The sequence below is a fragment of the Temnothorax nylanderi genome, unplaced genomic scaffold (assembly GCF_030848795.1).
Source record: "Temnothorax nylanderi isolate EJ_2023f unplaced genomic scaffold, tnyl_v1.0 TNYL_tig0001_pilon, whole genome shotgun sequence".
NCBI lineage: Eukaryota > Metazoa > Arthropoda > Insecta > Hymenoptera > Formicidae > Temnothorax > Temnothorax nylanderi.
The window spans coordinates 4,668,171-4,696,148 of record NW_027249063.1 but is presented as its reverse complement, the minus strand read 5'-3'; the positions used below and the strand labels follow the sequence as shown (position 1 = coordinate 4,696,148).

At 40.0% G+C, this 27,978-nt stretch overlaps 2 protein-coding genes across 7 annotated transcripts; one reads left to right on the top strand and one right to left on the bottom strand.

Annotated features, from left to right (window-relative positions):
• The first annotated feature begins 469 nt into the window (after positions 1-469).
• On the top strand, positions 470-24,102 carry L(2)gl (LLGL domain-containing protein l(2)gl). 5 transcript variants are annotated; one of them, XM_071726747.1, is made up of 16 exons: positions 470-1,394; positions 10,408-10,505; positions 14,009-14,099; positions 15,729-15,970; positions 16,314-16,452; positions 17,068-17,282; positions 17,469-17,757; positions 17,827-18,586; positions 18,838-18,994; positions 19,064-19,203; positions 19,274-19,790; positions 19,880-20,160; positions 20,588-20,723; positions 20,988-21,187; positions 21,593-21,675; positions 21,998-24,102. In XM_071726747.1, exons 1-16 carry the CDS (start codon positions 1,311-1,313, stop codon positions 22,103-22,105), a joined length of 3,540 nt encoding a protein of 1,179 aa, XP_071582848.1. In that variant the 5' UTR covers positions 470-1,310; the 3' UTR covers positions 22,106-24,102. The 5 variants fall into 5 exon arrangements, with proteins under 5 accessions (XP_071582848.1, XP_071582839.1, XP_071553124.1 ...); XM_071726738.1 differs by having other exon boundaries at positions 20,970-21,187; XM_071726753.1 differs by having other exon boundaries at positions 471-1,394; positions 17,095-17,282; positions 20,970-21,187.
• Positions 24,103-27,978, bottom strand: LOC139767597 (SET and MYND domain-containing protein 4). Of its 2 annotated transcripts, none has more exons than XM_071697051.1 (6): positions 27,305-27,978; positions 26,616-27,225; positions 25,999-26,285; positions 25,628-25,911; positions 24,939-25,419; positions 24,103-24,383 (listed from the first exon to the last, which is right to left on the bottom strand). In XM_071697051.1, exons 1-6 carry the CDS (start codon positions 27,489-27,491, stop codon positions 24,376-24,378), a joined length of 1,857 nt encoding a protein of 618 aa, XP_071553152.1. In that variant the 5' UTR covers positions 27,492-27,978; the 3' UTR covers positions 24,103-24,375. The 2 variants fall into 2 exon arrangements, with proteins under 2 accessions (XP_071553152.1, XP_071553146.1); XM_071697045.1 differs by lacking the exon at positions 24,103-24,383 and having other exon boundaries at positions 24,925-25,419; positions 27,305-27,517; positions 27,708-27,978.

Sequence of the window (27,978 nt, the reverse complement as noted above, 5' to 3'; positions counted from 1 at the left end):
GCGATTTATCGAAATGTACCTACGCGTTCGCCGTGGCGCAAAAAATTCGGAAGCGCGACGAAATAAAAATGAAAAGAGCGACCACCTACCGGAGTGACGATTCACCGTCACGCTTTCTCGCGAGATCAATATCGTCGGGGACATCGTAGAAAAACGTATAAACTGTGCTCGCAGCGAGGCGCAAAGTTGAAGCGACGACGAGAAAAGGTCGGGACGAGCGGTCTCGACGATTCCCTCGGTTGGTATCGTTGGCAATGGCCGCCGGCCCGGCCGCCGGCGCGCCGCGCGAATGCCGCGATTGCGAATCGAGAGCCGATCGAGGTCATTGTTCGTTCGGGTGCGTCCGCCGGCGGGGCGCCGAGCGCGGCCGAGCGCGGCCGAGGACGGCCGAGGACGGCCGAGCGAAACTTGTGGCAGCGCGCAGCGCGCGGTGGTGCCGGCGGTGGGAGAGTCGAGAGTCGACGCCGACTGACGCCGACAGCAGACAGCCGACAGTGCAAGAGAGAGGGACGCGTGTGGTAGAGTGATCGAGCGCGCGCGCGCCTGCGTTGCCTGCCGTTAGCGTTTTCGTTTTCGATGGTGTTCTGGCGTTCCGTCGCGCGTACCGCACGTTCTCGGCCGGCGCCGCGCGTGAATCCCGGGCGTCGCCCCGTAGTATCCGGACCGTGTGATCCCCCGTGCGTCCTCCCGCGGGAGGGTATAGCCAGCGCGCGTATTCCGCGAGCGGTGATAGACACGCGAGTCGGCTGACACATCGCGCGATCCCCTCGAGCGCGACGAGGACGAGACCCGCCTGGGTAGTGGGTTGTGTTGGGTTGTGTCGTGTCGAGTGTGTCGCAAGCGCGCGCGCGCGCGGCAGAAGGAAGGAGCGCGAAGCGCGAGTGAGGGAGAGAGAGCGACGATCGGCGACGACGACGGCGGCGGCGGGGTGGGAAACGGCCGGACGCGGGTGGATAATACCGAAGGAGACAAGGGACAGTGACGTGCGCGGGCGCGCGCGTCCACCGTGAACGTAGCCGTGGAACGTGGAACGGGCGGTAAATAACGCGGCGTCGTGACCGCGCGCGGACGTGATCCAGCGCGACGTTCATTCAAGAATGCGTTAATTACGCGCGGCCGCCGGTTAAACGTGCGTGTCCGTAGTCCGTACCTGCGTGTGACGTGCGACCAGCGATAACCCTCGCGTGGTGTTCGCGGGAAAGAGAGAGAGAGAGAGAGAGAGAAAGAGCGCGAGCGAGCGAGAGAGACGAAGAGGGAGCGAAAGAGCGAAGAACATACAACGCGCTGAGCTGGGCTAACGGCGAGTCGAGATGCTCAAGTTCATCAGGGGGAAGGGCCAGCAGCCCACGGCCGAGCGGCAGAAGCTGCAGAAGGACCTCTTCGCTTTTCGAAAGGTGAGCGAGAGCGAGAGACGGACACTCGTACCCGGCGAGACGGTTCTCGCCCACACCCGGCGCGAAACACGCCGCGAATGGGCGCAGAAACGAGCGTCGGGGGCGATGTTGCCAGGCCAATCTGATCAAAATGATTCGACTCGGTCGTCCGAGAAAGAGAGAGAGAGAGAGAGAGAGAGAGGGGCTTGGAATGAATCACTTTGTAGGACTTTCGTGTGTCTCCTTGGGAAAAGCGCGTTGCTCCTGCAATCCTACCGGAAGGCGCAGGAAGCCACGTGCGCCCGTCCGAAATGCATGCGTTGCTCGCAAGGAAAATCCATTTTCGATTTTCACATTGACGAGACTTTTCCTGTTCTCTCTCGATACTTTCCTTGACGAGTTTCACTCTGCGGAGCCTTGAGACGCGACATGAGGACCTTCACCGAGCGATAAATTGACCGTTGGTCTGTGTCAGTCGAAAAGAAATAATTCTTAGGTATTTCTGTTCTTCTCTCTCTCAAACTGTCCCTAAGCTGTAACTAATTTTTACACACGTGCATACCATCCTGACTTTTCTCGGCATTAAAACATGCGCTTTCTTTCAGTGGGACGTTATTAAATTCTGTGATGTGAAAGTTAAAAATTACAGAGCAAAACTGTACCTGTTGAATGGTGACACTGTTCAACAAAAAATCACTTTTTTTTCGAGCACAAGAATGAGAATCGTTCTTCCTGTAGTTTTTTGGACGTTGAATACGATCCCGTTTACCAAATCGCTCTGTCATGTCACAAATTTGAGAAATTTGCAGTCAAAGTTACAAAAAAAGAATTAATGTATTTTGGCATATTATAACTATGATGTGTGGCGTGTTAGAGAAGTTTTATTGCAATTAGAATTAAGTATGTTGTTAGGATCTTTAGTCCTTGAAACGAATTTATTGTGTTGATTATATGATTAAAAAGATATTGATGATTAACGTAGAATCTGACGTCAAAATTAATAAGTGTTCTTCATACAATTCAAATTGATTTTGTTAAATTTAACATCGGGATCGGCGTCCAAAAATTACAGGAAATGATTATTTTCGTTCTTATGCATTTTTTGTTGAACAGTGTAATCGGAAAGTTATTGAAATTGAATAGTTGTTATTTTGTAGATGAAATGAATTGAACATCATTCCGTAGAAAACCATCATTTTTCCCAACACACAGCGTATGTTATGCGCAAGAAGAATATACATTTTGTGAACATGAAAAGATGAAAAAAAAAACCGATAATTAGGTCGGCTGTATGTGACTCACAAGTGATATAGTATATCCAGAAGATCTCATTGTCAGTCTGGACGGCCGTTTCCACGAGAGGAATTTACCTGGAATTCTTCGAAGGCGCGGTTACAGTTATTAACGTCAGAAAGTGCATATAATAGCTGTTCAAAAGCACCTAGAGATTACCCCAGCCCAGAAGTTCAGATGAGATTATCTTGAAAGCATACATCAGCCGTGCAATCAGGTGGATTAATTAGTCCTTTTTTACAATATTTACTTTTAAAAACTCATATACGTACATTTTTCTTGCGTCGTGTGTCAAAAATGAGTTCTTTCTACGGTACATTCATTTCATTCGTTTTATTCCGCTCACTCGTTACAAAATAACAGTTATTTAATTTCAGCAACTTCCGATTGTCATCCTGCGTGCTTATGAAACTTGCGCAAGCGTTTGCTTTCCCGACGCAGTTTTAGAGAAACAACGATTATGGAAATATGTAGGCGAAGAGAAGAGAATAAGGATTGCTCTTTCAACACATTCGTGAATCAAAGCGTTGTGGCGAAAAGTTTCTGGCCGGCGGAAACAGCGACGAGTCTCTTCCCGCAGACAGGTCCGAGCGATTCGTTTCGCCGGGTATATCAAGTTACTGTCTGTACCAATGGTATCTTTTTATCTGTCTGCCCGTGTGCCCTCCTCTTTTCCCTGCTCGTTGCCCATGCACACGCTGCAGCATAGTTTATTTATTCGGCTGCGGCTGCGGCGCAATAATTTTCACAATACGAGCACGCAGCTAGCGAGAAGATGCGTTCGCTTTCCGCGATTGGTTTAGAAGTTTAGATATACATCTTCAACTGATTCTCTCGGAACACTTTCCGCGATTGACTGGACCCTTTAGCACGCGGACTGTCGTAAACTATTTATTTATCAGCGATTATTCAGCGTTGTAATTAACCGAGAAACACGAAATGCGCTACGAATCGAAAGAGTTACATCTTCACGTAATTTGGCTTCGGTGCTTAACAATATTGAGAGCGATCTACATTCGTTTATGTTGCAACATTCGATATCTTAATAATCGAGCCTGGAATTAAAATTAGATTCTAATGAGAGTCGCTTCAAATTTGAAAATATATAACATCCTATTATTTACCTACGTTTTCCGAGGCTTCACGAACTGCTGTTTGTTTTCAATGACACCTCCGCCAACAGAAATTGACTGGATTTCACGGAGGATAACGCTAGAAGTCGATTTTCCGTCAATTCTAAGATATTTCGTACCGCATAATGCGATTCGTATACCGATTTGTCGTACCGCATAATGAGGCTATTTCGTGTCTGTATTATTACATTTGTCTTGACGTGCTTGTTAAAAGTCATTGCCGACAGATTGCGAATCTGGTCAAATCTTAGCCAGACACGCGCTGCACTTATTCCTCTCCCGATATATAGTATGCATCTTTTTATGCAAAATTGCTCATTGCTTTTTTGTTTCCTGATGTTAATGTGTTACGTACATGCGCACGCATAGAATATTTTGTTTCCCGCGAGGCAAAAGATTTGTTCATCAAAGACTCCGCTTTTCTTGCACGCAACAATTTCATTTTACGTATTATGTAAACGTAGCATTATATAAAGGCGTCTTTAACTCTTTCTGTGCATACCCATCTCGCTATCTCGTCGAAAGTCGGAAATATACCCTGTGTCACTTCAATATCGATCATCTCGTCGAGATATAAACGTTTGAAATTCGGTGTTTTATGAGGTGTTCCAGCACAACGCGGGAGTGTATTTGCGAAAGTGAAGTAACGCGTCGTTACTCCGATAATGCCGCGAGCGTTTAATCACGCGCGAAAGTATTCGCGCTCCACCCAGACGCTCTGCCCGTTAATTTGCGTTATTTATTCGCGAACACATCGCGCGCGATTCCGTTCGACCGCAGGTATTCCGTGCATCGATCGTAAACGGCCGCGTGTTTCAGTGGGGGGCTACGCTTCGAAGCCGACAGCGTATTATCTGACGTATCAGAACGTGTTTGCTTACTTACGAAATGCCATGAATTTCCATGGCAAGAATGCAGCTTCGAAAGGCGTCGAGGAAAAAGTCTAATGACGTTACGATTGTTTTAAGCAGTGAGATAACTTTGTCGCACATTTTTCTCTTGACCTTGCTGGGTAGTTTATGTGTCTGCGTGCACGAGGGATTTCGGTGTTTGCCGAAATCAGACGTGTTCGGAATTTCATCGAATTGAGTAACAGAAATTTGAGACGATGACTCTCACCTATCTCGATACCGTACATTTTTTATCTGTATTTTATCTTGATTGTTAACAGCCGTGCTTGTCGCTTATCATTTTCTCTATAATTACATCGTTTAATTTTGTCGGTGTAGAAGTTTCAATTTATTTTTAGAGATCAAAAGACGCATTTAATCAGATTTTCGTACATTAAATCTCCATTGACAGAATTCATGTTAAAAACTGTCGAGAAAAATTCTTTTTTCTTTTGTTAGAACAATAAAGTGTTAGAAATGCCTGCATTATATTTATACATTATATTAATTAAGGACAATTAATATATTTTATCTCTAAGAATAAATTAGATACAGTTCCATAATGTAGAACTGATTTCAAAAACCAGTACTTTGAATGTTTTTTTTTTATTACAATAGAAATAATTATTAAATTACAATTCGTCTAAAAATAAAAGTTAAATATTTTTTAGAATGCTAGAATTTCCTCAATTTTAATCAAATTAGAGTAAAATTTGAAATTGGAAATTTCTCTCTTAAAAATCGCAATCGTCATATGGCACCAATCTCTGAGTTCCATGAAATCATATTAACATCGCAAAAGTTAGTTTAATAAAAAACGTAGAACTTTTTAACAAGAGGATTAATAAAAAGTTTGGTTGGGCTCCCGAAGAATTTGCTCCTCTACTTATTGTTAGCATGTTGCTTGTGGATAAAATATCTGACAATTGAAGGAACGGCTATTACTCAATACGTTGGTTAACGATGAAACAGACGGCATTTTGGCTGACAATAACCGTTCAAGTGTTACGAAGTCGCGGTCTCTTTGTTAAATGCGGCATTGCGCATTTTTCATTATGCCCCATTAGACGCGCGATCGAACAATCGTTCGACAAGAACGTGTTCCACAAGGTGCACGCATGCGAGAGCCCTCGCCAGCAGATAATTTCCTGCCGTTGGGTCTGTGCAATCTGCAGGAAACGTCGAAACCTCTTATCAGTCGCGCAAGTGGCTGGGAACGGCTTTTTCGAGTGAATTGCGCGGAAATCAACAAGTCAATATTGCACCTAATCTGGAAAAAGATGTTACAAAACCATGATTATTGCGTTGGAATTTTCAAGTCCGAAGCGCTTTAAATTTAATCACTTTGCTAATTTAAAGAGAAGCTTTGAGATTTAACTATAGATAGATATGCGACGTCTATAAAAATACGAAAATAACACGAATATTTTACAATATATAATCTTTATTAAACAATTTGACAAAAGTTTACTTCAGGGTAATCTAGAAGGAATAATTTAAAATATTTAGATAGTTTATAAATGAAAATTTTAGTGAACGTAAAATCCCTTTCGATTCTAAATTATCGTTTGTCGACGCTACTTGTAAATGATAGGCAGCATTTTTAGTGTCTTTAAACGAGCGAAAAAGTATTATTGACGATTTCCGCTGTAAGGGCATTCCCAACGCATATGCGTCCGTCCGACGTGATGACGCTGTAGTGCGTCGTGTGCATTATCGCGAAACCCTATTTAATTCCCCGCGCTGTGGATTCTCGAAGAGGTTCCACGAAGTGCATGGAGTAATGCGCGAGAGTAAATTCAGGCGATGGCAAACCCAATCCCAAACACGATTATCCAACTAAGCCGGTTGGCTCACCGTTATGCTCATTTTTTCATGAGGAAATATTTCATATATGTTGGAAACTTTGTTGATTTTCTCATCTTGCACTCTTTAACCCGACGCGTCAAAATTTGATATTCTCGAAACATTGATCACAGTTCTTACAATTGTAATGAAAATGTAATAAATTGTTACAATTGTAATAAAAAGATCAATTAATATGAGAATCTTTCAATTTTTTTATTAATGAGAAAAAATTTCACTCTTTTGTCGTTTATTTATATTTTTTTAGATTTTGCGACATTTTTTTAGTGCAGATGCAACACTGACTTGTTGATTTCTATACGTAATTCGATCGAAGAGTCGTTCCCAATCTTTGTGTGAAGTTTTAGAAATTTATTCTTCCATATTTGGATATTAAATATACTGAGTATCTTATTATATACAATACATATTTTTTTAAATTTTATAATTACGAAGAAAACAGTCCAAGATACTGTTAACACGTCATATATCAATCAGTCTTATTTAACAAGTTAATGCGGCATGATTCTTAGAGTGCTCGGTATATCTTACCTAACGCTTAATTCCTCGATAGCTCGATGCCGAACGAGAAACTTCAATATATATCGCACAGATAGCAAGTGATCATATCGGCATTACGAGCAAACAAAATATATGATAAGACCCTCGGGACCTTCCCTTTTTTCGTATTTGCTTGGGTGCGTTCTCGTAACTGCATCATTGAATCGATATTATACTTGTGATAACTTCATTGAAAAAAAATCAATCCTCCGATACATAATTTTTCTGATTTAAGTAAACATATATAAATATATATTTTTCAGTTGAAAAATGATTGAAGAGATTGGAACATGTTTCTTCGGTTGGAATTTGATGTAAACCAGTTTTCCACGATGGATAATTGACTATTCAGTGCCGATGCGAAGCAAACACGGTTCAGTCACCTTGATATTTGTCTGGACGTATTTTTCCTCCCCGGGATATGCAAATGACTCGAACAGTTCGAAAATAGCGACGTGCGAGTAGTGTCCATTCATCCGTGTATGTTTGCGCTATTTCAGGCGACAGAAAGAAGGGAGAAACCGGCGAAAGAAGGTATAGATGAAAAGAAGAGGTCTCGTACCTCGTTTCGCGAGGAAGGGTGGAAGGGAGTTCGCCAATTTGCGTATCTCGCGCGCTCCGGATGCGACCGTGAACCGTAGCCCGTTCCACGTTGCAGTTCGTAAATAACTTGTCAATATCTCGCGACCGGTGCAAAGCTTTTATGCTTTTATCTGCATTAAAATACTTGATGAAGGTTGATGATTCTTTTACCCTGTAATATATCGAAACGCCAAGAGATACGTAATGAAATCGTTAAAATTAAATTCGAGAGCTTTCTCCAGATCTTAAGAAAGATCAATTATTAGATTGCCGCAGACGCGATGAATCCATTAATCGCAGGTGTCGCCAAGTACTGTTTACGAGACAAAATTAATTCAATGCATATTTTTTTTTTTTTAAATCAAGCGAGTCTCATTGCGAATTTAACTTGAAAGAAATGGAAAGGAACGCACGCGCTTCTTTGTTGCACAGAATACCAGCGCAGTGTCTCGCTTTAAACTCTCGTTAGGATGTATCTCTCGTAAGGATCGTGTTTAGCACAACATGCAGGTACTGACACCTTTTCTCATGGAAATGGTGCTGGAGCCAAGGTCCGGGATCACCGGTTTTTTTTTTATCTCGACGGTTCAGGTCGATGTATCTTTATCGGCGGGCCGAAAACGAAATCTTCGACGAAATCTTCGTCGCCAAGATTTATCTTTATCAGTTCCAGATAGAAAAATCTTTCCTCTCTGTACATTTTTCTCGATTGACCGTCTATTTACGGCGGATTGTAGAAATCTCGACGCGTTGTCTATTGAGAGAATTCGCGGCGATGATGAGTTTTCCATCGTAATCTCAACTTGGACGAAATCTCTGTGCTGCATCGAAGACGTGAATAACGCATTTCTTTTGCAGATAGTTTATACATTCTAGTATAAATTTCCATTAGAATCTTGATTTGTGAAACTGTGTTTTTTCCCGTAATGAATATGTAAAACTTTACGATATAAGTTTCTATAACGAAAATCTTTAAATGAAATAAATGCAAATAGCAGTGTTTATCTTGACTTTAATTTTAATTCTGAATTCTATTATTTTTTTAACGAATACTTTTTTGTAAAACATCTTATTTAGATTGCAATTCTCTTTCGCTTGAAAAAGAAAATTGTGGGCATTCTGTTACAATTTCCCAACAAGTAATATTAAATATTCTATCGGCTTTGAATTAAGATTTTCAGAAAATATGAGTATACATGTATTCAAATGACTAACAGGATTTGTTAATTACATTTTTTGCATAATCGATTTACGGAAAGTCTTATCTTCCATCGTTTATGTCTATTAGTGCTTAATATACAGCTTCGAAACGCAATTTTCTTTTATCCGAGGAAAATTCTCTCATCGTTATTCATTCGGTATAAATTGATACTAGTTAATGATTCAAAATAGAATCATTGCGTCTCGAAGGATCGAAGATAATTTTAGACAAGGAAAAAATTGCTCTCCTGAAGGTTTCTCGACTTTATTTCAAGAATCACTTCGTGCACCTCTATATACAGTTAGGTTTTAGAGAGAACGCATGGATATTTTAGGTTTCCAGGACATACTTGCGTACATACGTCCCGCGATTCACGCGGGTGTTATAATTGACCGTGGGAAGAGACGGAAATAAATGAGCGTGGTCCACGGTGGAGTTTACCGGCATCGCGCAACAACAATATTTCATCGCCCGTGCGGATCTCTATTGCCGCTGCCGGCTGCTTTTCGAAGGCCCGTTTACCGCACGTAGTCAGGCCGTATATCGCCTCTCGTATGCTGACGTACGCGCGCGTGTAGGTATGACCGGGCACGATAAGCCACGCTCGATTAACGGGCGCTGTCAAAATCTGACTCATCGCGGGAGTCGCGGCCGACTAACTCGTCGTAACTTTCATCTAAATCAACCATTTAATCGTGCCAAGACTCTTCAATTTCTAATTATGTTTAGAAGATGCTGAACAATCGAAAATGGAGGCGGAAGTGACTGAAAGCAGGCGAATCTTATTCGCGTTCTCGGACTTTTGGAAAAGAACAGGAACTCTGAAGTGATAAAAAATCACATTGAATGTAGAAATTACTTCAAATTAATGTTCACTCGATTAATGCGTGGAGCAACTACTTCTTCTTCGAATTATTCTACTTTATTCCGTGATGATTAATCTTGCTTGATCGTATTATAATATTCATATATTTGAATTATTTGATACACAAAACTGTTATAATTATCACAATAAATACTATGTAGTTAATTTGTAGATTAATATAAGCTTTGCGAATATATTTTGAAATGTGTTTTAATGCATTCCGATTTGAATGTCTATACAATAATATAATATAAATCAAGATAAGGAAATAATTTACGATATATTAGCGATGGGATAATATATATATTATACAATGTGCACACGTGTTTATAGATTTTCTCCAAGCTTATAACTAATGACAGTCATCTTTTACTATGCTTTCGTTATTTCTTCAATATCTGTTAAATCTATTATAGTTATAAGTTTTAACATTTTTGTAACGTGATTATCACGGTTAGAAAATTTATTACACCGGTTATATCTACCACAAAATTTCTTTGGATGTATCTAATGAAAACTTTTCTCACGTGATAAAATTGTTCTAATCTTAAGTGGTCAACACAATAAGCATCAACGAAGACAACTAGAAGCATAATTCTGTTTACGATGTCAGGAAATTGATCGAACTCAGCGTCGCTAATGGGTCCGCTCTTATTCGTTGCAGACGGTGCAGCATGGTTTCCCGAACAAGCCAACCGCTCTCGCCTGGGATCCGAGTCTGCGGCTGATGATTATCGGCACGGCATCCGGCGCCATCAAGGTGTATCCTTTTGCTTTTCTTGCCTCCCCGTCTCCGTCTACCTCGCTTTCTTCCCGTTTGGTATTTATAATCTGGTTCCCGAGGCGCAACCGCCAGGACTCGATGACGCGCGTATCGATCTATTAATCCTCGAGAGGCTTCGTTCCTCAGGAAGAGGGAAAGTAAGAGAGAAGTTCAAATAGCACGTGTTGCTTGTTATAACAATTGTTACATTATCGTTGGAGGAATTTTTGTATTATATTATAGACGCGTTATATTTTATTTAATTTTATTTAAAGGAACGCTTTGAAAATATTCTCCGTGAAATGAAAAGCTATTACCGCCGTAAATATCAGGTCGGTTGTAAATACTTGTTATGACTTTTCGTATTGCTGCAATAGGAAAATCTGTTTCGTGGTGCCGCGAGCGATTGCTTAACAAAGGCTCTATAAATCACTTGCGGTATGTTTTACAAACCTACATTCTGCTCAGAGTGAGGCATTATTGAAGAAACATTAAATCACACTTAGAGTCCACGATAGTGTTCGCGTGTAACAATCTCGCATTATGTGAACGCATTTGTTCCTAATTGAAGAATTCAATGCGGAATTCTCTCTAACTTACTTTCTTTAACAACTCGGGGGGGTGAAAATCGGGGCCCAAGTTTACATTTCTCAATTCTAATTTTACCAACTTCTCGGAGAACCGGGTTAGACAACTGTCGCACTGAACTCGTCGATTAAGAGCAACCGCGTTTGCATAATGCAGGATTCAGTTGGAGATATCGATTGTTCGTGAAAATGCACATGCAGCGTTCGACTTCGTAAGACTGCTGGCCAATTTTATTACGTGTTTTTGCAAGGGAACGCGATATTTCGCAATTATTTTACGTTAAGAAGGTCGCTAACTGTGAACGATGAAAGATTGAAGTTTTTGACAATTTGACGATATTATAAGGTCAGCGCGAATTCGGTTCTGCAATACTTTGTTGCTCTCGTTTCCCGACCTTGTCAACGCTTGCTTCATTTATATACACGCACGCAGAAATTATCGATTTCAAAAATACTCAGTATCAACTAGAAATTGCCACATTGTAGTTTGAACTTATCGCCACACAATTTGCAGCTTTTCAAAGTAATATAAATATAAATAAAGCAAGCATGAATGTTTATTTCGTTCAATATAAATGGTTTATAAACAATACATTATATGTAACGAATTTATACGCTACAAGCTTATATTTTTAAAAATCAATTTTCTAAAAATCTGCACGCGATGAATTGTTCAAAATTACATGTTTTTAAGTATGTATTTGATTTTTACACAATTTTTGTTGTTTAGTTACTTAGTTCCTGTTATTGAAAGTTAGTGGCGGTTGTGGCGCAGAGAGATGTGCGCTGCTTAATGAGTCGAAGATCCGAGTTCAAATCCAACCAAAAGTCGCCGAATTTTATTCGATCGTCACCTCTCGGAAGGTCTAATGGCAAACCCACCGAGAGTAGTGTCTTGCCATGAGAACTTCTCTACTTGCCGTTCGGAATCGGCGTTAAATTGTAGGTCCCATATATCTGCACAGAGAGATATACTCATGACGCTCGAAATCAAGCAAAACGACTGTGATGAATATCGAAAACTGAGGGGATAAAAGTGAAGAAAAATATTAGATTTCCTTACGCTGATAATGAGTCAAATCGAAAACAGGTGAATTGGCCGGGTTATGCACTACTCTCTGTTTCGGTCCCAGACGATTAAAGTCAAACGTTTGTTTGCGTTTCAGCGGATTGCTCTGGGTGTGGGTTATTTCCGACGAATTTGTGTGGGGAATAACCGGCACACTGATCAGTTCTCTTTGCCCCCTGACGTAAATCCCAGGCGCAGGTTGCGGATGTCTACCCCATGGCATTCGTGGCTCCATGCTAGGTGCGTCCGGATTATATTTTTGCATATAATACTATGCCCCGAAAAAAATTTTTTATTTGATACATAATATATACGTATTATGAAAAAACATTATGGAGTCTGTCTCTCAGCAAGATGACTCATTAACATTAATCAACGCATTTGCACTAGTATTATATTATACGCCCAGAGCATTATTGCAAACAAACGATTAAAAATCAATTCTCTAATCAAACTCCATTATCGATGAAGCATAAACGTTGAAATTCAATCGTTGATCGATTTAGTACAAAAGGAAGTAAAAAAAGAGCTACGTGAGAAAAATGACATATGATCCGAGAATTGTCCTGTCGATTCGCGAAAATTTATGAGTTTTTATCTCGTTCGTAGATACTATTAAACGGGATGTTAGATCGTGTCGAAATAATCAACACGTCAGCGAGTCGGCAATTTAATGCCAGTTTAATACCGTAACCGCGCGTGCACTGTCGGCAGATGCTTCCAAGGACTACGTAATCACCAGATAATCGTTATTATTTCGCAATAGATATACGTATACACGATTATCTGTACGGCACACCTCGTCGTCGCGTCGGTGAAACCTTTGGCTGAGCGTAACGCGTTTTACAAGCGCCTTCAACTATATTTGAACCTAATCACGAGCCTCTTGAATTCTTTCCGTAACTCGAAGCGGCTCGAACGGCGATACTTTATCTAGTTTTCCGTTTTTAGACTCGACAGCTTTCTACGAACCAGCAGGCTACGTATCTCTGGAATGGGCTCGGATTGATTAAAAGAAGAAAATGAGCACGAAATTTTTAACTAGAAAAGACAATATTTGTAAGTTACACCATTGCGGTTGCAGAAAATATCGATCGAAAGCAAGAAGTAGGTGACATCTTGTGCTAAATAGGGAATGCCGCGCAACTCTAAAATTTCAAGTTGGCGAATGAAAAGTCTTCGTTGATAAATACGTATAAACATTAAAAATAAGAAAGATGATTTGGTAAACATTTTTTCGAACTCTGCAGATTTATTGTTTTTCAAACTTTGTATATATTTTTTTAACAGACAGTTACGCAAATCAATCATTTTGTCAATAAAGATGCATCGAAGAGTTCAATACGAATACAGTTCAACCGACTTTATTTAAGAATTAGAGAAAATTTATATAAATTTAATCTTTTCAGTTTTTTAATAGTAACTTCCTTGTTAAAGAGACGATTCGAATCATTGTCGAGCCTTCTAATTGTAAGGAAATTGAGAATAAAAATAAAATCTAGGCTAATTCTTCAGCATTCATTCAAAGTAACTTGCTGATTATGCAACTGTCCATTGACATAACATCCCAATGGCATAATAAATTTGCGTCATTCATCGCGCGACTTACTATAGAATTCGCAAAGTGTGCGATAACATTTGCGCTTACGTATATTCAACAGCTGTTTCTTCGAATGATGAATTTCTACTGTCAGCATGTTAAGTCGATTATTCCCAAATTCGAGGTCCGAGGGTCTATTCTCTCGAACGCTGTGTGATACAGGTTGTTTCTATGTCAGTGTTTTACATATTTATACAATATTATGTAAACCCTTCTTTTCTTGGAATTCCTTAACTCAAGCACCAGTTTCGGAAGGCCAGGCGTAGAGTTCTATGGACAACATTCCGTCGAAAGCGGTGAGAATGCCGTCACGAAGATTGTCGCACTGCCCAATGAGGTAAGATTGATGTTTAATTACGATTGCATTTACATTAAATAAGAACTATAATTTTCGGAATCGATTCTTTATCTCGTAATCGCCGCTTCTTTATTCACATCGAGAATTGAATAGTTAAATAAATTGTCTGAAAAAATTATTAGACTGTGTAAGATATAAGAATCTCGTCCATTGATCAGTTTTTAATGTGCATTCTCTTATTATTATTATATTTACATGTATCATATCGTGCGCACCTCTTATATGTTTATATTCAAATTATTTTTGCATGTGCGTTGTTTAGCGATTTGCGTCGAAAGGTGCTAACTTGCGGCAGTTCAGTTAAAATCGCACGCATCGCGCCGACAGTAATGCGACACCGTGTTCCGCTTATACGGTTGCCAGCGGGTTGCATAATCCCGTGCGACACTCCACAATGTGTTCACGCACGCGTGTACTGATAAATAATACACGGGTGCAACGACATCGTGACGATGCGTCGCAATTAATGCGGAATGCAATTAAAGCCACGACGTAAAATGTGGGAAGAAAGACTTTCTTCGCGTTTCCGAGTTCAATTATCCATTTACCGGCAGACATGCGGGTAAACGTTTAGCCGATGTCATGATAGTGTCGATAAAATTATCTTAATATATTAGATTTAACACCAGGTTTTCTAATCGAGTATTTTTTAAAGTCTAAGTGGCTTGTTATAACTACGATGATAACTGTATTGTTATACGTCTAAGAGGCTTGTTACAATTATGAGATAATAAGGTGATGATTGATGAAGTAATTACAGACGATATAAGTTATGGACCCGTAAGTGCGCAAAATTTGTATAAAATTATATGCGTGGATAACTTACTTGCGATATATAATTTTTCATAATATTGTTCGAATCAGGCGTGGCTTTTAATTGAATCGCACTTTTGGTCTCACGATTGTACAACAGCATAAGCAGGAACGTTCGTTATCACGATAAGCGGTCCCAGGTAAATCTCGAGGCTGATAAGATAGCAGCTAGTCTATGATAGAGATCTAATATTACCTTTTATTCAATTTATAAATTCGACCTATTTATTTTGCCAAGATCTTTTATAATTAACTTTGAACTGTGTTTCCAAATGCAGTAATCAAGAATTTTTATATTATACAGAAAGGATGCTTACATTTAGAAAGTAAATCAGTAATTTTAAGTAAAAACTGAGTGCAAGTGAACTTATGTGATTTTACGTTTGCTTTGAATTTTCGCTTTGTGTATTGCGCGCAATAGTTGCAAAATCAGAAAGGTACGAGAGTTGAGGAGTCGTGAGAGATGGCGAGATTACGCGAGTATTTTCTCCGTGTAATAATAGTGATAGGAGAGGCCAGCAGCCGCTGTTGATCTCGTTGCGCGGCGTTTTTATTACTTCCGTTATGTCAGGGAACACACGCTAACTTTCTAAGGTAAAAACCGTTGTTAAAACTTGTATAAAATATTAAATGTAAGTATGTATGAAAGAGAATATAGTAGAAAGTTTGAAACATCTCTATTAAATAATGTTCTTGAAAGTCAAATGAAAGATATTTCTGAGGATGCTTTGCTCTGTGGAATATAATACTTCTTCATTCCGACAGACATTTTATGATCTGTTTGGTAATTTGCAGGGTCGCGTGGTGTCCTTGTGCGATGACAATTCATTACATTTATGGGAGATTAATGAGAGTTCCGTGGTGGAAACGAAGACGTTGTCGTTGGAAGGGAAATTAAAGAAGATCTCGGCGATGTGTCTCGAATCTAGTGGGGAACATCTCTTGTTAGGAACGGAAGGAGGCAACATCTACTTGCTAAACTTGAAGACTTTCGTCACTCCGGAGAATATTATCTATCAAGATGTCGTGATGCAGAAGTAAATAATTACGTTATCTATCGTTATCTAATTTGACTTGATATTTTATTATTTTCTGTATTTTGACCTAAATACTACCAAGATTATGATAAGTATTTCGCCTGTCTTATTACATTGTTAATTTTATAACAAGATTTTATTGTCGCAATTCTACGGGATAAACCATAAAATTCGATTATTCTGATTGTTTGTTACAAAAGCCAAAGAAACTTTGAAAAAAGCCATTATATTTAAAAGAATAAAAGAATGTAATAACTTTGGGTTTTGTACTGAAAATTATTTAATACCAGAAAGAGAAGAGTTACTCTGTGTCTAAAATCATTAAGCTGTTTTTGTCGCACAGCGTCCCGGAAGACTACAAGATAAATCCAGGGGCGGTCGAAGCCATAGCCGAGCAGCCAGGGCATCCGGACAACATCCTGATCGGTTATAATCGAGGTTTGATGGTACTATGGAACAAAGCTACCCCGGGAGCTCAACAGGTAAGCCTTGTCTTCGTTACATCTCTACGTATACACGATTACACTTTGGCAAATGCAATAATCATATGTTGTAACGCTTACATGCTTTTCGCAAAACAACACAGTGTGGGTCAATGTTTAATCCTGCTAGCCCATTCATTTTTAATACACTGATTAATCTTGAATTTAAATAAATTTTCATACTTTTTATATTTCTCAATGTTGCTATCAGATAAAAAAATCTCTATCTTATTTTATAAATACATATTTAAGAATGGAGGACTATAATGAATCCATGAAATTGAAAAATGTTATATGCTAAGATTATTAGACTAAAGTTAAAAACTGTGTGCATCTTTTGACTAATTTTTTTATATAATAAATCTTACATTAATATTTTTAATATAGATATATCTTTTTACTCTGGAAAATTCTTTCCCGAAAAATGAATTGAGAATATAATTAGTCTTAATCTAATAACTTTTATCATTCTGCCACAAAGCTACGCGGAGTGTTGAAAAATAATTGATTAAAATGGAAGCGAATGGAACAGCAGGGTTAAGAACGAATTGTGAGATGGTATCGCTTGTTCTGATTGTCGTTTGTGTCTTTGGTGGTCTTTGGTGGAACGCGCAGCTGATGGGTTTGTTTTCGCGTGCGCAGACCTTCGTCTCCACGCAACAGCTGGAATCGGTCCACTGGATCTCCGAGAATCGCTTTGTCTCATCGCACAATGACGGTTCCTACGCGTTTTGGAGTCCGGGTAGCGACGCCGTGCCGGAGCCTACGACACTTTACGGGCCGTTCCCGTGCAAGGCCGTCAACAAAATCCTCGTATATCCTACCGCGGAGTAAGTCACTTCAGGATTGTATAGTAGGGGAACGGGGGGGTCGTCGAGATAGGCAGAAGGACATATTAGAATGTTTAATCAATGGCCATAGATACGACGCGGTATACTTGAATTTCAATAATGTCCGGGGCTACCCCCGTTCTCCCTTTCTCATTACTTCACAAATTCAACTGAGCTTTTCCGTAGACACGGCGAGCTCGTGCTATTCTCCGGTGGTATGCAACGCGCCAGTTATGGAGACCGACATACAATCACTGTCATGACCAAGGAGAAACATTTAGTTTTCGATTTCACGTCTAAGATCATCGACTTTTTCACCGTCTTCCCTAAGGAAGAGGAAGAGAACAATGAGAGCCCTGCCGGTCCCGAAGCGCTTATAGTGTTGGCCGAGGAAGAATTGGTAGCTATCGATTTGACCAACCCCGAATGGAAAATGATGGCTCTACCCTACCTAGTATCTCTCCATGCGAGCTCGGTGAGTATTCTGAAGTAAAAAGTAGCCAAATTGTGGAAGATATGCGATATAAATTCTTTCATATCGTAGGTGACTTGTTCCCAACACGTGCCTAATGTACCCGAGGAACTTTGGGAAGCGATCGTGGCGGCCGGTAAAGCGCAGACCGAGCATCTTTATTCGGACAAATCATGGCCCATTGACGGCGGCCTCCTCCTCTGCCAGAAGCCGGCGCATCCTGACAAGCCTAGAAACAAAGAACTACTACTTACTGGACACGAGGACGGTACCGTCAGATTCTGGAACGCGTCCGACGTCGCTCTGACCCCTCTGTACAAGTATAACTCGTCGATTCTGTTCACCGGCGAGCACTTGGACGTTCTCGAGCAGCCCCCGGAGGACGACGAGGACGAGTGGCCGCCGTTCAAGAAGGTGGGAATCTTCGATCCGTATTCCGACGATCCGCGACTTGCCGTGAAGAAGGTTCTCCTCTGCCCGTTATCCTCGACATTGGTAATCGCCGGCACAGCCGGACATATCATAACTGCTATTATCTCTGCGGAACCGACCAACAAGGAGATAAAGGCCGTAACAATGAACATCGTCAACGATCGCGACGGGTTCGTGTGGAAGGGTCACGATCATCTGCCGCCGAGAACGACGAGTATATCGTTCGCGGTCGGATTTCAACCTCAGAACCTCCTACAGCTGTACCCACCGGCCGCCGTCACGGCATTAGCGTTGCACAGCGAATGGGGATTACTTGCCGCCGGTACAGCGCACGGACTCGCGGTCTTTGATTACACCAGGTCGAAAGCCGTCAGTGTTAAATGCACGCTTAATCCAAATGGTATGTGAATGCTACAATAAAACGAGACAACTTTTTCAGCGGCTAATACAACTTTGATATCGATAGGAAATCTTTCGTTTCATAAGTTCTATTTTAAGTAACTTTCTACATGTAGTTCTAAAGATGAGAATAAAATCTAGAGAGTGAAAGATTTGAATACTTACGTGGATATTTAAAACATACACTTCTATTTAAAGTTACTTTGTTATATCAATATCGTAAATGAAAATGACTGTTTTAATGTTTTACAGATCTTTCCGGTGCAGGCGACACTCCTATCTCCCGGCGGAAATCTTTCAAAAAATCCCTTAGGGAATCTTTCAGGAGATTGAGAAAGGGACGTTCGCAACGTCGAGCAAACGCTAACAGTCCTACGCGAAATACCGCACCGGAGAAAAAGAAAGACAGGTGAGTTTTAACAATTAGATCAAAAAGTACGAAGGAAGCAATGTGTAATTATTAAACTTTAATCCGCAGCGTTGCCTCCTCGCCGAGTGGCGATCCATCACCAACAGAATTGAAACCAGTGGAGAGACAAGTGGAAGCGAGGCCTGTTGACGACGGTCTAGGCTCTATGGTTCGGTGCTTGTATTTCGCCAGAAGTTACATTATTAGCCGTTAGTATTTATTTTTGTAAGTTAAATATTGGGGACAGGCTGCAGAAGTGACTTAAATATTTGTTTACAGTACAAAATACAACACCCACACTTTGGGCGGGCACCAACAACGGCACGGTTTACGTCTTCACGTTGGCCATACCGGCCGGTGTGAGGAGAACGGAGGAAGACGTCAACTGTACACTGGGCAAGGAGATCCAATTGAAGCATCGTGCGCCAGTAATCGCGATCACGATCCTCGATGGATCCAGTGTACCGTTGCCGGAACCCTACGAGGCTGAAAAGGGCGTGACGCCCGGACCCGATATGACTTCCACGCACAGAGTTGTGATTGCCAGCGAGGAGCAGTTCAAGATTTTCAATCTTCCGTCCCTGAAGCCGTATTGCAAGTACAAATTGACTGCGCACGAGGGATCCAGAGTGCGAAAAACAGGTTTCGCCAGGTTCTCGTGTCTCGTCGAGCCAGCGGGAACTCACGAGGAAACTTGCCTGCTTTGCCTAACGAATCTTGGCGATTGCCTAATACTGAGTATACCGGAACTGAGAAGGCAGTTGAATGCCGCTGCGATCAAGAGGGAGGACATTAAGTCAGTATTTCTGTGTTTTTTTTTCTTTGTATCTCGTATCATAATGTCGAACGTTTGCGAATTGACCATGTATGTCTTTCGTCTTTCAGTGGTATTTCTTCCTTAATATTTACGAAAGCCGGAGAAGCGCTGTATCTTCACTCGAGTTCAGAACTCCAACGAATTTCCCTGTCAACCGCGAAGATGACAAAGGCGTATTGCGCGCTTAATTTACCACCACACGCTAGATCGTACGTGGAAAATGCTAACGAGGTCGCACAGGAACAAGGCGTTGTCGAAGGCGTCCCGGAAACCGAAGGGGAGACACAGGGAAGTCAACCACCGATAGCGGCGAACAGAATTATCACGGAAAATGGCGTAGTGGGTACCAGTGAGTATTAAAAACCTCCATATATCTTGACGTGAGTAATCTAAAGATTCTAAAGCAGCGATCGGATTTTTGGCTGTTTTTGAAGCAAAGCACGTTTTAATTATACATAATTCTGTGACTCGTCAAGAAACGGCAAGGAAGGGACGAAAGTTTTAACTAAATCCGATTGCTGATCTAAAGAGACGAATAAATTTTAACATATTGCAACAGAATACATCACCGGCTTCTGTGCAAACCCGATTGTGTATATGTGTAACCGCTTGGCATACTTTGTATAACCCGCATATACATGTGTGGCTTACCCACGTATTCCGATCCTAATCGCAACTGAACCATTATTACCATTTGTGTCAATTAACGAGACAGTAGGGAATGTTCTTATTCGTAATAGTGCCGTTTAGTGTCGATGTGAACGCATGTCTTTTAGCTGGGGAGGAGGAATCTCCGAAGGAACCATCGCTGCGACCGGCTACCAGTAGTATAGATGTAAACGGGGAAGACGACCGTCAGGATTTAAGTTCTATCGGAGATATTACGATCGACAGTGTTAAAGATCATTTGCTGTAAGTTCAGTTGTAACGTTATCAGATATTTTATCTATTATATTATTTGCTTACGATCAGTTTTATTTTAATCGTGAGTTTAGTAAATTATAATTTTTAGTTAATATCACGTCACGTACATATCTATATGATTAATTTGTGCAAATCATATTTTTTACTACGTGGCTTGATAATTTATTTTGCCGCTATGTTAATTAATTTTATTGATTAACTAGCAATTCGATGTACATGCCATTTTTTTGGCAGTAACAGTCCACTTTTCAGAAACGCGACGTCTTCCGAAGATCTCCACAATCGTTTGGCAGGACTTAAGATGGAGGTGACTTCACGTAGTTCCGAGGTATCCACTCAAAATCAGTCGCTGGTGGTGAAAACGACCACCGTGGTTTCGCAAACCACGAATAGCACGACCGCTAATGGCGAGGTCGAGATGAGTCAGGCGAACGAAACGCAACACGTAAACAGTGAGTGAAATCGCAATCGATCTAGATCTGTGAAATGACTATTATGCAATTTAGATCTACCATCTGATCATTGGACTGTCAGATTGACGTTTCGTAAAGAGATTAATCTTTAAATGCACTTGCAATAGTTTTTTTTACACAAACGATTTAATTGCGTGAGTAATCGAGTATTTTTTAGGTCAACATATTTAACTGATTTTTCAGGATCACTAATCGACAGACTCGACGGATTACGATTCACACAGTTTTACCTTACATTGTACAGTTAATCTACGTTTCGTCTTTGTCCACCGACGCGCTTCCGATAATTTTCGTTTCATTTCTTCCGTCCTTACATTATTTGCATTCATTATATTCTTTCTTTTATCATTGTTTTTTGTTTGTGGCGTTTGTTTTATTGCGTAGGCACTACGGTAGAGCGAGAGATACGCAGTGGTATCGAGACAACAACGACACACGCTACCATCACTCTGCCCCCGAATGTCGAGGTCAGCAAACGGCACTGAATATAATTATAATTAATTGGTGTCGGCCGTTACACCTCGATATCAGTCTAATGTTAATGCTCCTTAATACCTTGTCGTGCGTCATTAGTCAATTGATCTTCCGCTACTAAATGCACTAGCTTTCCATTCATTTATTTTTGTTAATTAATTCCTCGCTCCTCCCTTCATGCAATATTCATTAACAAACTGACTAACAACATTAAAATGAATGTAAAACGTTTAATTACTAACCGAGTAGATCCTTTTCTACTAAGAGACGTCAGAGATGTCTATCGAGCGATAAATAAATGTTTAAATATTACAGATTAATGCCGCGGATTTGGCCAATTTGGAGGTCACTACGACTACAGTGACCACTACTACAGAAAGGTCCAAGGCGCCGTTGGCTAGGCCTGAGGAGGTCGGATCATAGGCCTGTTCCATATCGTTTCTCCATGCTGACCATGCATCGATTTCGCGCTCCATTTACAGAGCCATCAATAATTAGTTACTCTTACCGAATAAACGTGTACACAGCGGCGACATAGATAGGATTTATATATCATAGATTTTTTAAGAAATCTAGATTTCTAACTCAGCATTTCAGCGACAATCACTCGCGCCGCGCGAGCGACGAGTGATCAATTTTTAATACGAAATACGCATTTCATTGACGTCTATATCATTCTATTCGAAAGTGTTCCAAATGGATAACTCTTGGAATTGACAGGGAATCAATGATTTTTAACGAAAATAGGCCTAGAAAATGTTTTATTTATCATGGTACGTCATGATATAAGAAATACAAATCCTCATTGTGCTTTTCTTTACAGAGGAGATTTTTATTAATTGATGAATCGAGATAAGGCAGTTTTATGGAAGAGTATCGTATCAAAATATCCAATTTTAGAATAAATTTAAACGATTTTGGTCACGAGGAATTGATCTATCGTTTTACATGGCCAATTTTAATTTGTTTATTAATTTAATGATGAATCTGGTGCATGTTGTATAATCAGCGTAATCGTAGACTTAAAAAAGAAAAGATTACTAGTTTACCGAGAGATAGGGAGAATGATGAAACATCACAAACCATGAATTATGGCAGCCTTAAATCTACCATTATTTTATATATTTTTAATTATAAAGACACGCGACACCCGCAGTATTTGAAACGTTTCGAGCATCTTGTTATAGCTTTTTCGCGAGCAGAAGTGTGGTGCGATATAGAGATGCTTCGAACAAAAAAAAAAAACGTAGCTACTTAAGTAGAGTTATATATTTGACGGACAAGCGAGGAGATTAAGCATGGCAAATTTGAGGGGAAAACATCTGTTGGCAGAGGGAGAACGCGTTGAAAAGTATATTTTTTATCAATGTTGCTTAATCGTTAAGTTTTCCTCTCTCTTTGCGTTATCGAGGAGTGCGTGTCACCGAATTTTCGAAAAAAATCCTCGAATACTCGGGAGCGCTTAACGTATTACATAAATACCGACATAGTTACTTTATTGTTGCATTTATCTGCAGTCTTTTTTTCTAGGCGGAATAGTCGCATGGATAATCTTCAGCGATGGAACTATTGTTGCTAGATGCGTTTCTTGATACTTTATCAATTTTTAGAGATATACTACATATATATATTATAGCTTTTTTTTCGCAGCAAATTGCTATGTTTCGTAGCTTGTCTTTTTGCGGGAGTACCGATTATATTGAATATCTTATAATTTTGATCTCAGTAGGATTGTCACGGGAATGATGATTCGTATTCCGGAAATTGCAGCTTTTCTTAACCACACACGTGCGTCGATAATCTCTTAATATCGTACAAAAATGAATCCGAAGTGCGAGAGACTGAATGGAAATGTGCCCTCCTACCGATTCGCATTTTTGCATTAACTTGCTTTCCTTTACACGAATAATACGAACGATCAAAATTTTAATTGGTGAATATTTTAACTTTAAATACACATATCAACGGTATCATCGATTATCCTTAGTGCGATAAGTTTTTTAACGTCCTCTGAATCTTTTTATCGGCAAATCTATATTGAGTTCATCTTAATCTTTGAAGCATAATATATTGTCACATTTCGCACATGTGTGTGTTCGTTCGTGCTTGAAAAGAAAGAAAAGTGTATCTACGTGTTGAGATGGATTTTAATTTTTATCGCTAAGTGTAAAGTGCTATTAACGGTTCTTTATTTTATCAAATCGACGCCGAGCTTGCTGAGATACTCGCACTCGTAAACATTGTAAATTGTTTTTTACTTTGATAAAGTAATGTATAGTGTACACAGAATGAAATTGAAACACTGCCCCCGAAACTTTTTCCTATCCGACACTGTTAAATACCGATTGTAACATGTCATATATTGAATGCCTATTACGATGAAATATATAAGTAATTATTAATGTATTTTCTATTTCAAATCGTGCTATGTTGTTTATTCTCCTAGATCGTCCTTCTGGCTATTCTTAATATAATTATATTTTATCTGAACACCGTCCATTGCTTATAATAGCTCAAGTTTTACAACGTTTATCGATAAAAATCTGAGTTTGCTTTCGTGTCACGTAAATGAAAGCGTGTTGGAAATTGTTTCATTAATTGCAAATTAATATATAAGACGTCTTAAATATATAGTTCCTGATGCATAATATTCTTTTAACTATGTTGTCTTACCATCAATACTTCTTGACAGTTTATGGATCTGAAATCCAGAAGAATATATATTATATTAACTGCACGTGGTTTCGCAATTATAGTAGCGTTTTGATAAAGCAATAAGCAAATTATTAAAGCAAGAAATAGTCTTAAATTGTAAAAAAAAAATTATATCGGTATTGCTGCTGAAAGTAGTTTTATTGACTGCGATAGGGAAACAAAGTGCGTGAAGTGCGTTATTACATCAAACTGCAGATATTAACTTGAGAATAGTCTTATTGTATATTATTGATTGTTCTACGATTTATTAGTATTTGAGATCATTATGTATATAAATTTACTCAATATTTTCTAAAAGAGTAGGGAGAAAGGAATAAAAAAGTAGGTACGAATTCTCGATCAGTAAAGAAAACTACACTGTGGCTGAGCTTTATTTTCTCGCTGAGGGGGTAAAAATGACCTCAGGTAACTATTCCTGGGTTAATCAAGGAAGTAATAAGCAAGGAAGCATCGAAGCAAAAAGCAGTAAGCAGAGCTAGACACGTACAAAAGCTACGCTGAAGCATGAAGCATTACAATTGTAACATCTATTTGAATTTACCCAAATAGTAGCTCTTTAAATACTGCTCCGCGTGGAGTATCTCCTCGCATGGATGTTCACTAACTTCCCTGTGTAATATATCGAGAACGGCCTTCACCACCTCAATATCGTACATATTCGCGAGTAATCTCTCCCTGAAAGGCCTCAGTTTTTCCACAAGCTGCTTATTCTTAGAGATAGATCCGATATGATCTCGCAGGATCTCATTATATGTCGGCCAGTCGTTCTTGCATGCCGGACAATCGCAATCGAGAAAGTAATCCTGCAGTATCTTTTGCTTCCTCTCGGATCGTTGCATGTGCGCGTAAACGCCACCGTAGCTTGTGAATATTTGATCCCCGGGACGTATAGGTGTCAAGGCACGCGTGATCATTGTCAGTCCCTCGAAATGTCGAAAAGTATTCGGTGCGCAAGAGTGATTGTACAGACTGTGAGCCACATATAGGCCTGAACCCGACACAATTCCGGGTTCTTGCTGTATCTGTAAGATAAATATATTATCATACATCTTGAGAAAAAGAAAGTCCTGGATTAATTTATGTATGAATTATTTAATAATTGCATATATGTAATTTAATCCATTTAATATTCTCAGATTTTCAAAGCTGTATAAAGAGTACATTTAAGTAGCGCAACGAGTTTGATAATGAATACATAATAAATTTAGAATTACAAAAGAGGGAACTCACTGAAAAGCAATTAGATGACATTATCACGCAGGCACGAAACATTATACTCGCGCAAAACTTGAGCTCGAAAAATTCGCTGATGTCCTTCAAGTCGTCAATCTCGTATCTCTTGGGGAAAAATCTTGTCTGCGTAGCTAAAAGAATTACCGCGAGCGCCGAGATACAGGCGAACGCGCTGATTCCGATCAGCGGTCTCGTAGTCATATTGGTCGCGAGGCTCAGCGCGGATCGGCTGCTAAAGCTGTCTAATATTCCAGTATCCGTAAATCCCGCCGTTCTATTGTCTGCGATAAAAGGGAACAAAAGGGGTCATTATCCGATTATCACCAATCCAATTACACATTTATTTCGAATACAATAGTACGTGGTACCTGAATTAGATTCCGCCGTTTTCATATCTTGCTGCAGCTCTTCAATTCTGGTTCCATTCTCGGTCACCACGATCAGCAATCGAATGATCTTGGAAATCATTCTTATCTTATCCTTGTCCACGTTGAGCAGGTTCGTTAACAGCTTTAGAATTGGGCATTCTGTCTCGTGGCACGTTTCCCAGGCCAGCTTCCTGCAATTCTCGGAGCAATACTGAGCTATCGGGCATTCCGGGCATGGTATTAGATTGTAGCTTCTGGATAGACAATAGTGGCAATGTGTGTAATACCTGTAAACAACGAGAACGCTAATTTACTTCGAGCGTTAAGGAAGAGGATGCAGTTGCGCGAAATAACATGGAAAAACTGTCTTTACATTCATTTTATTCCCGTATAGGTCAACATATTCAAAATCATATCTTTTTTATTCTTTTTCTCACGTTATTGACCACTACATTTTGTCAAATTATATTCCGTTAACAAATTCTGTTATATTTCTGATGGCATTCTATCGACAAAAATTTGCAGCAGACACTTTCAAAATTTGTTCCCGACAGACTTGGATAATTAATGCACCGAGATTCGAGCGAAAAATAGGCGCGACAATTAGAGTTCCTCACCGTTCCTCGTAGATAACATGCGCATACGGATCTTCGATGCTGACTATATCGCCAGGTTTAAATTCCCGTGTTGCCACGTAGTGTCTGCCGTATCTCTCGGAGAAGGATATCGCAATGCCGTCGCTGATTGCAGGAGCTTCTCGGCTCGGGCCGTACGTTAACTTGGAAAAATCCTCCTCCTGCAAATATCGCGGCTTCCGCGGAGGGATCTTCGCCGCATAATGAAGATAATTCTCGTTAGCTATCGCGCCCTGCTTCTTCGGAATCTCTCGATCATTCTCTATTGCCGTCCCGTTGCCTATGCGCTCGACGCTTTCTGATTTTGTAGTTCTCTGATGATCGGCATCCTCCAGCTGCAGCAGCCTTTTTATCTCCGTTATCGCTTTGTCGCCCCTGTCCTTCAAGTTCCTCTGCTTCTCTTTTGGATATCCATGAGACAGAGCCGCGTCAATGTCTATCAGGCATTCCTTGTACAATTGTTTCCTGTACAAAGCGGCGGATCGGTTCGCGTGTGCGTACGCCATGAGTTCATCGCTATCAGCGTACGCTAAGCTCAGGGTGTAACATTCAATTGCTTCCAGGTCGTCGCCCATTACAAAATGTTGATTGCCTGAAAATTTGTTCGTTATAATTAGACAAACGCAATTAGTGGTTTTTAACGTTAATTATCCGGGAAATAAAATACGCACCTTCATCTCTGTATCTGATGGAGTCTTCCTCGTTTTTCGTTACACCGTGTAGAGGAGGCATCTGGGATCTGACCATATTTTGCAAGATGTGCCCGACGAGAGCCTCGCACTCCTTTTGCAATCCATATCCAACGTGCGATTTATTATTTTGCTTGAGAGTCAATACAAGTTCCTTTGCTATCTCCATTCTTCGTATAGATAATCTTTAAGATGCTGTTGTATTATATGATATACTTGAAAAATATTAGTCAGAATCTTTTTCTTTCTTCTTGTACCCTACATTTGCCACTTAATAAATTACATGCATAACATTCACTTATATAAAATCTATATATAAAAATCTAAACTTCAATAAATATCAAATAATGAAGAAAAAGTTAAACTTCCTTGTTTAAGAACTTACTTGTAATTTTTATTTATGTGACACTTAAGATTTTGTACTTATCACTGAGATTTTAAATCTTCATTATTTTATGTTTGATATATTAAAAGTTGATGTTGTAAAATGTATATTTTACGTAAACGCAGTGAGAATTACTTTACAGATCACGATATTCAAAGTTGACCTTAGACAGTAACTGAATAAGCCATGAGTAGAACATGTACTGAGAACATTGAAGCCGGTGAAACTAAATTTACCTCAAGCCGGATGACAGAAAAAGACTATGCTGTGC

Bases quoted from the DNA above. Each gene is read 5' to 3' on its own strand.
- LOC139767597 (XM_071697045.1), bottom strand. From the start codon at position 27,491: ATGGAGATAGCAAAGGAACTTGTATTGACTCTCAAGCAAAATAATAAA. The intron at 25,912-25,998 runs GTACCACGTACT...CTTTTATCGCAG, and splicing joins AACGGCGGAATCTAATTCAG to ACAATAGAACGGCGGGATTT. The intron at 25,420-25,627 runs GTGAGTTCCCTC...TTTATCTTACAG, and splicing joins TGTCATCTAATTGCTTTTCA to ATACAGCAAGAACCCGGAAT.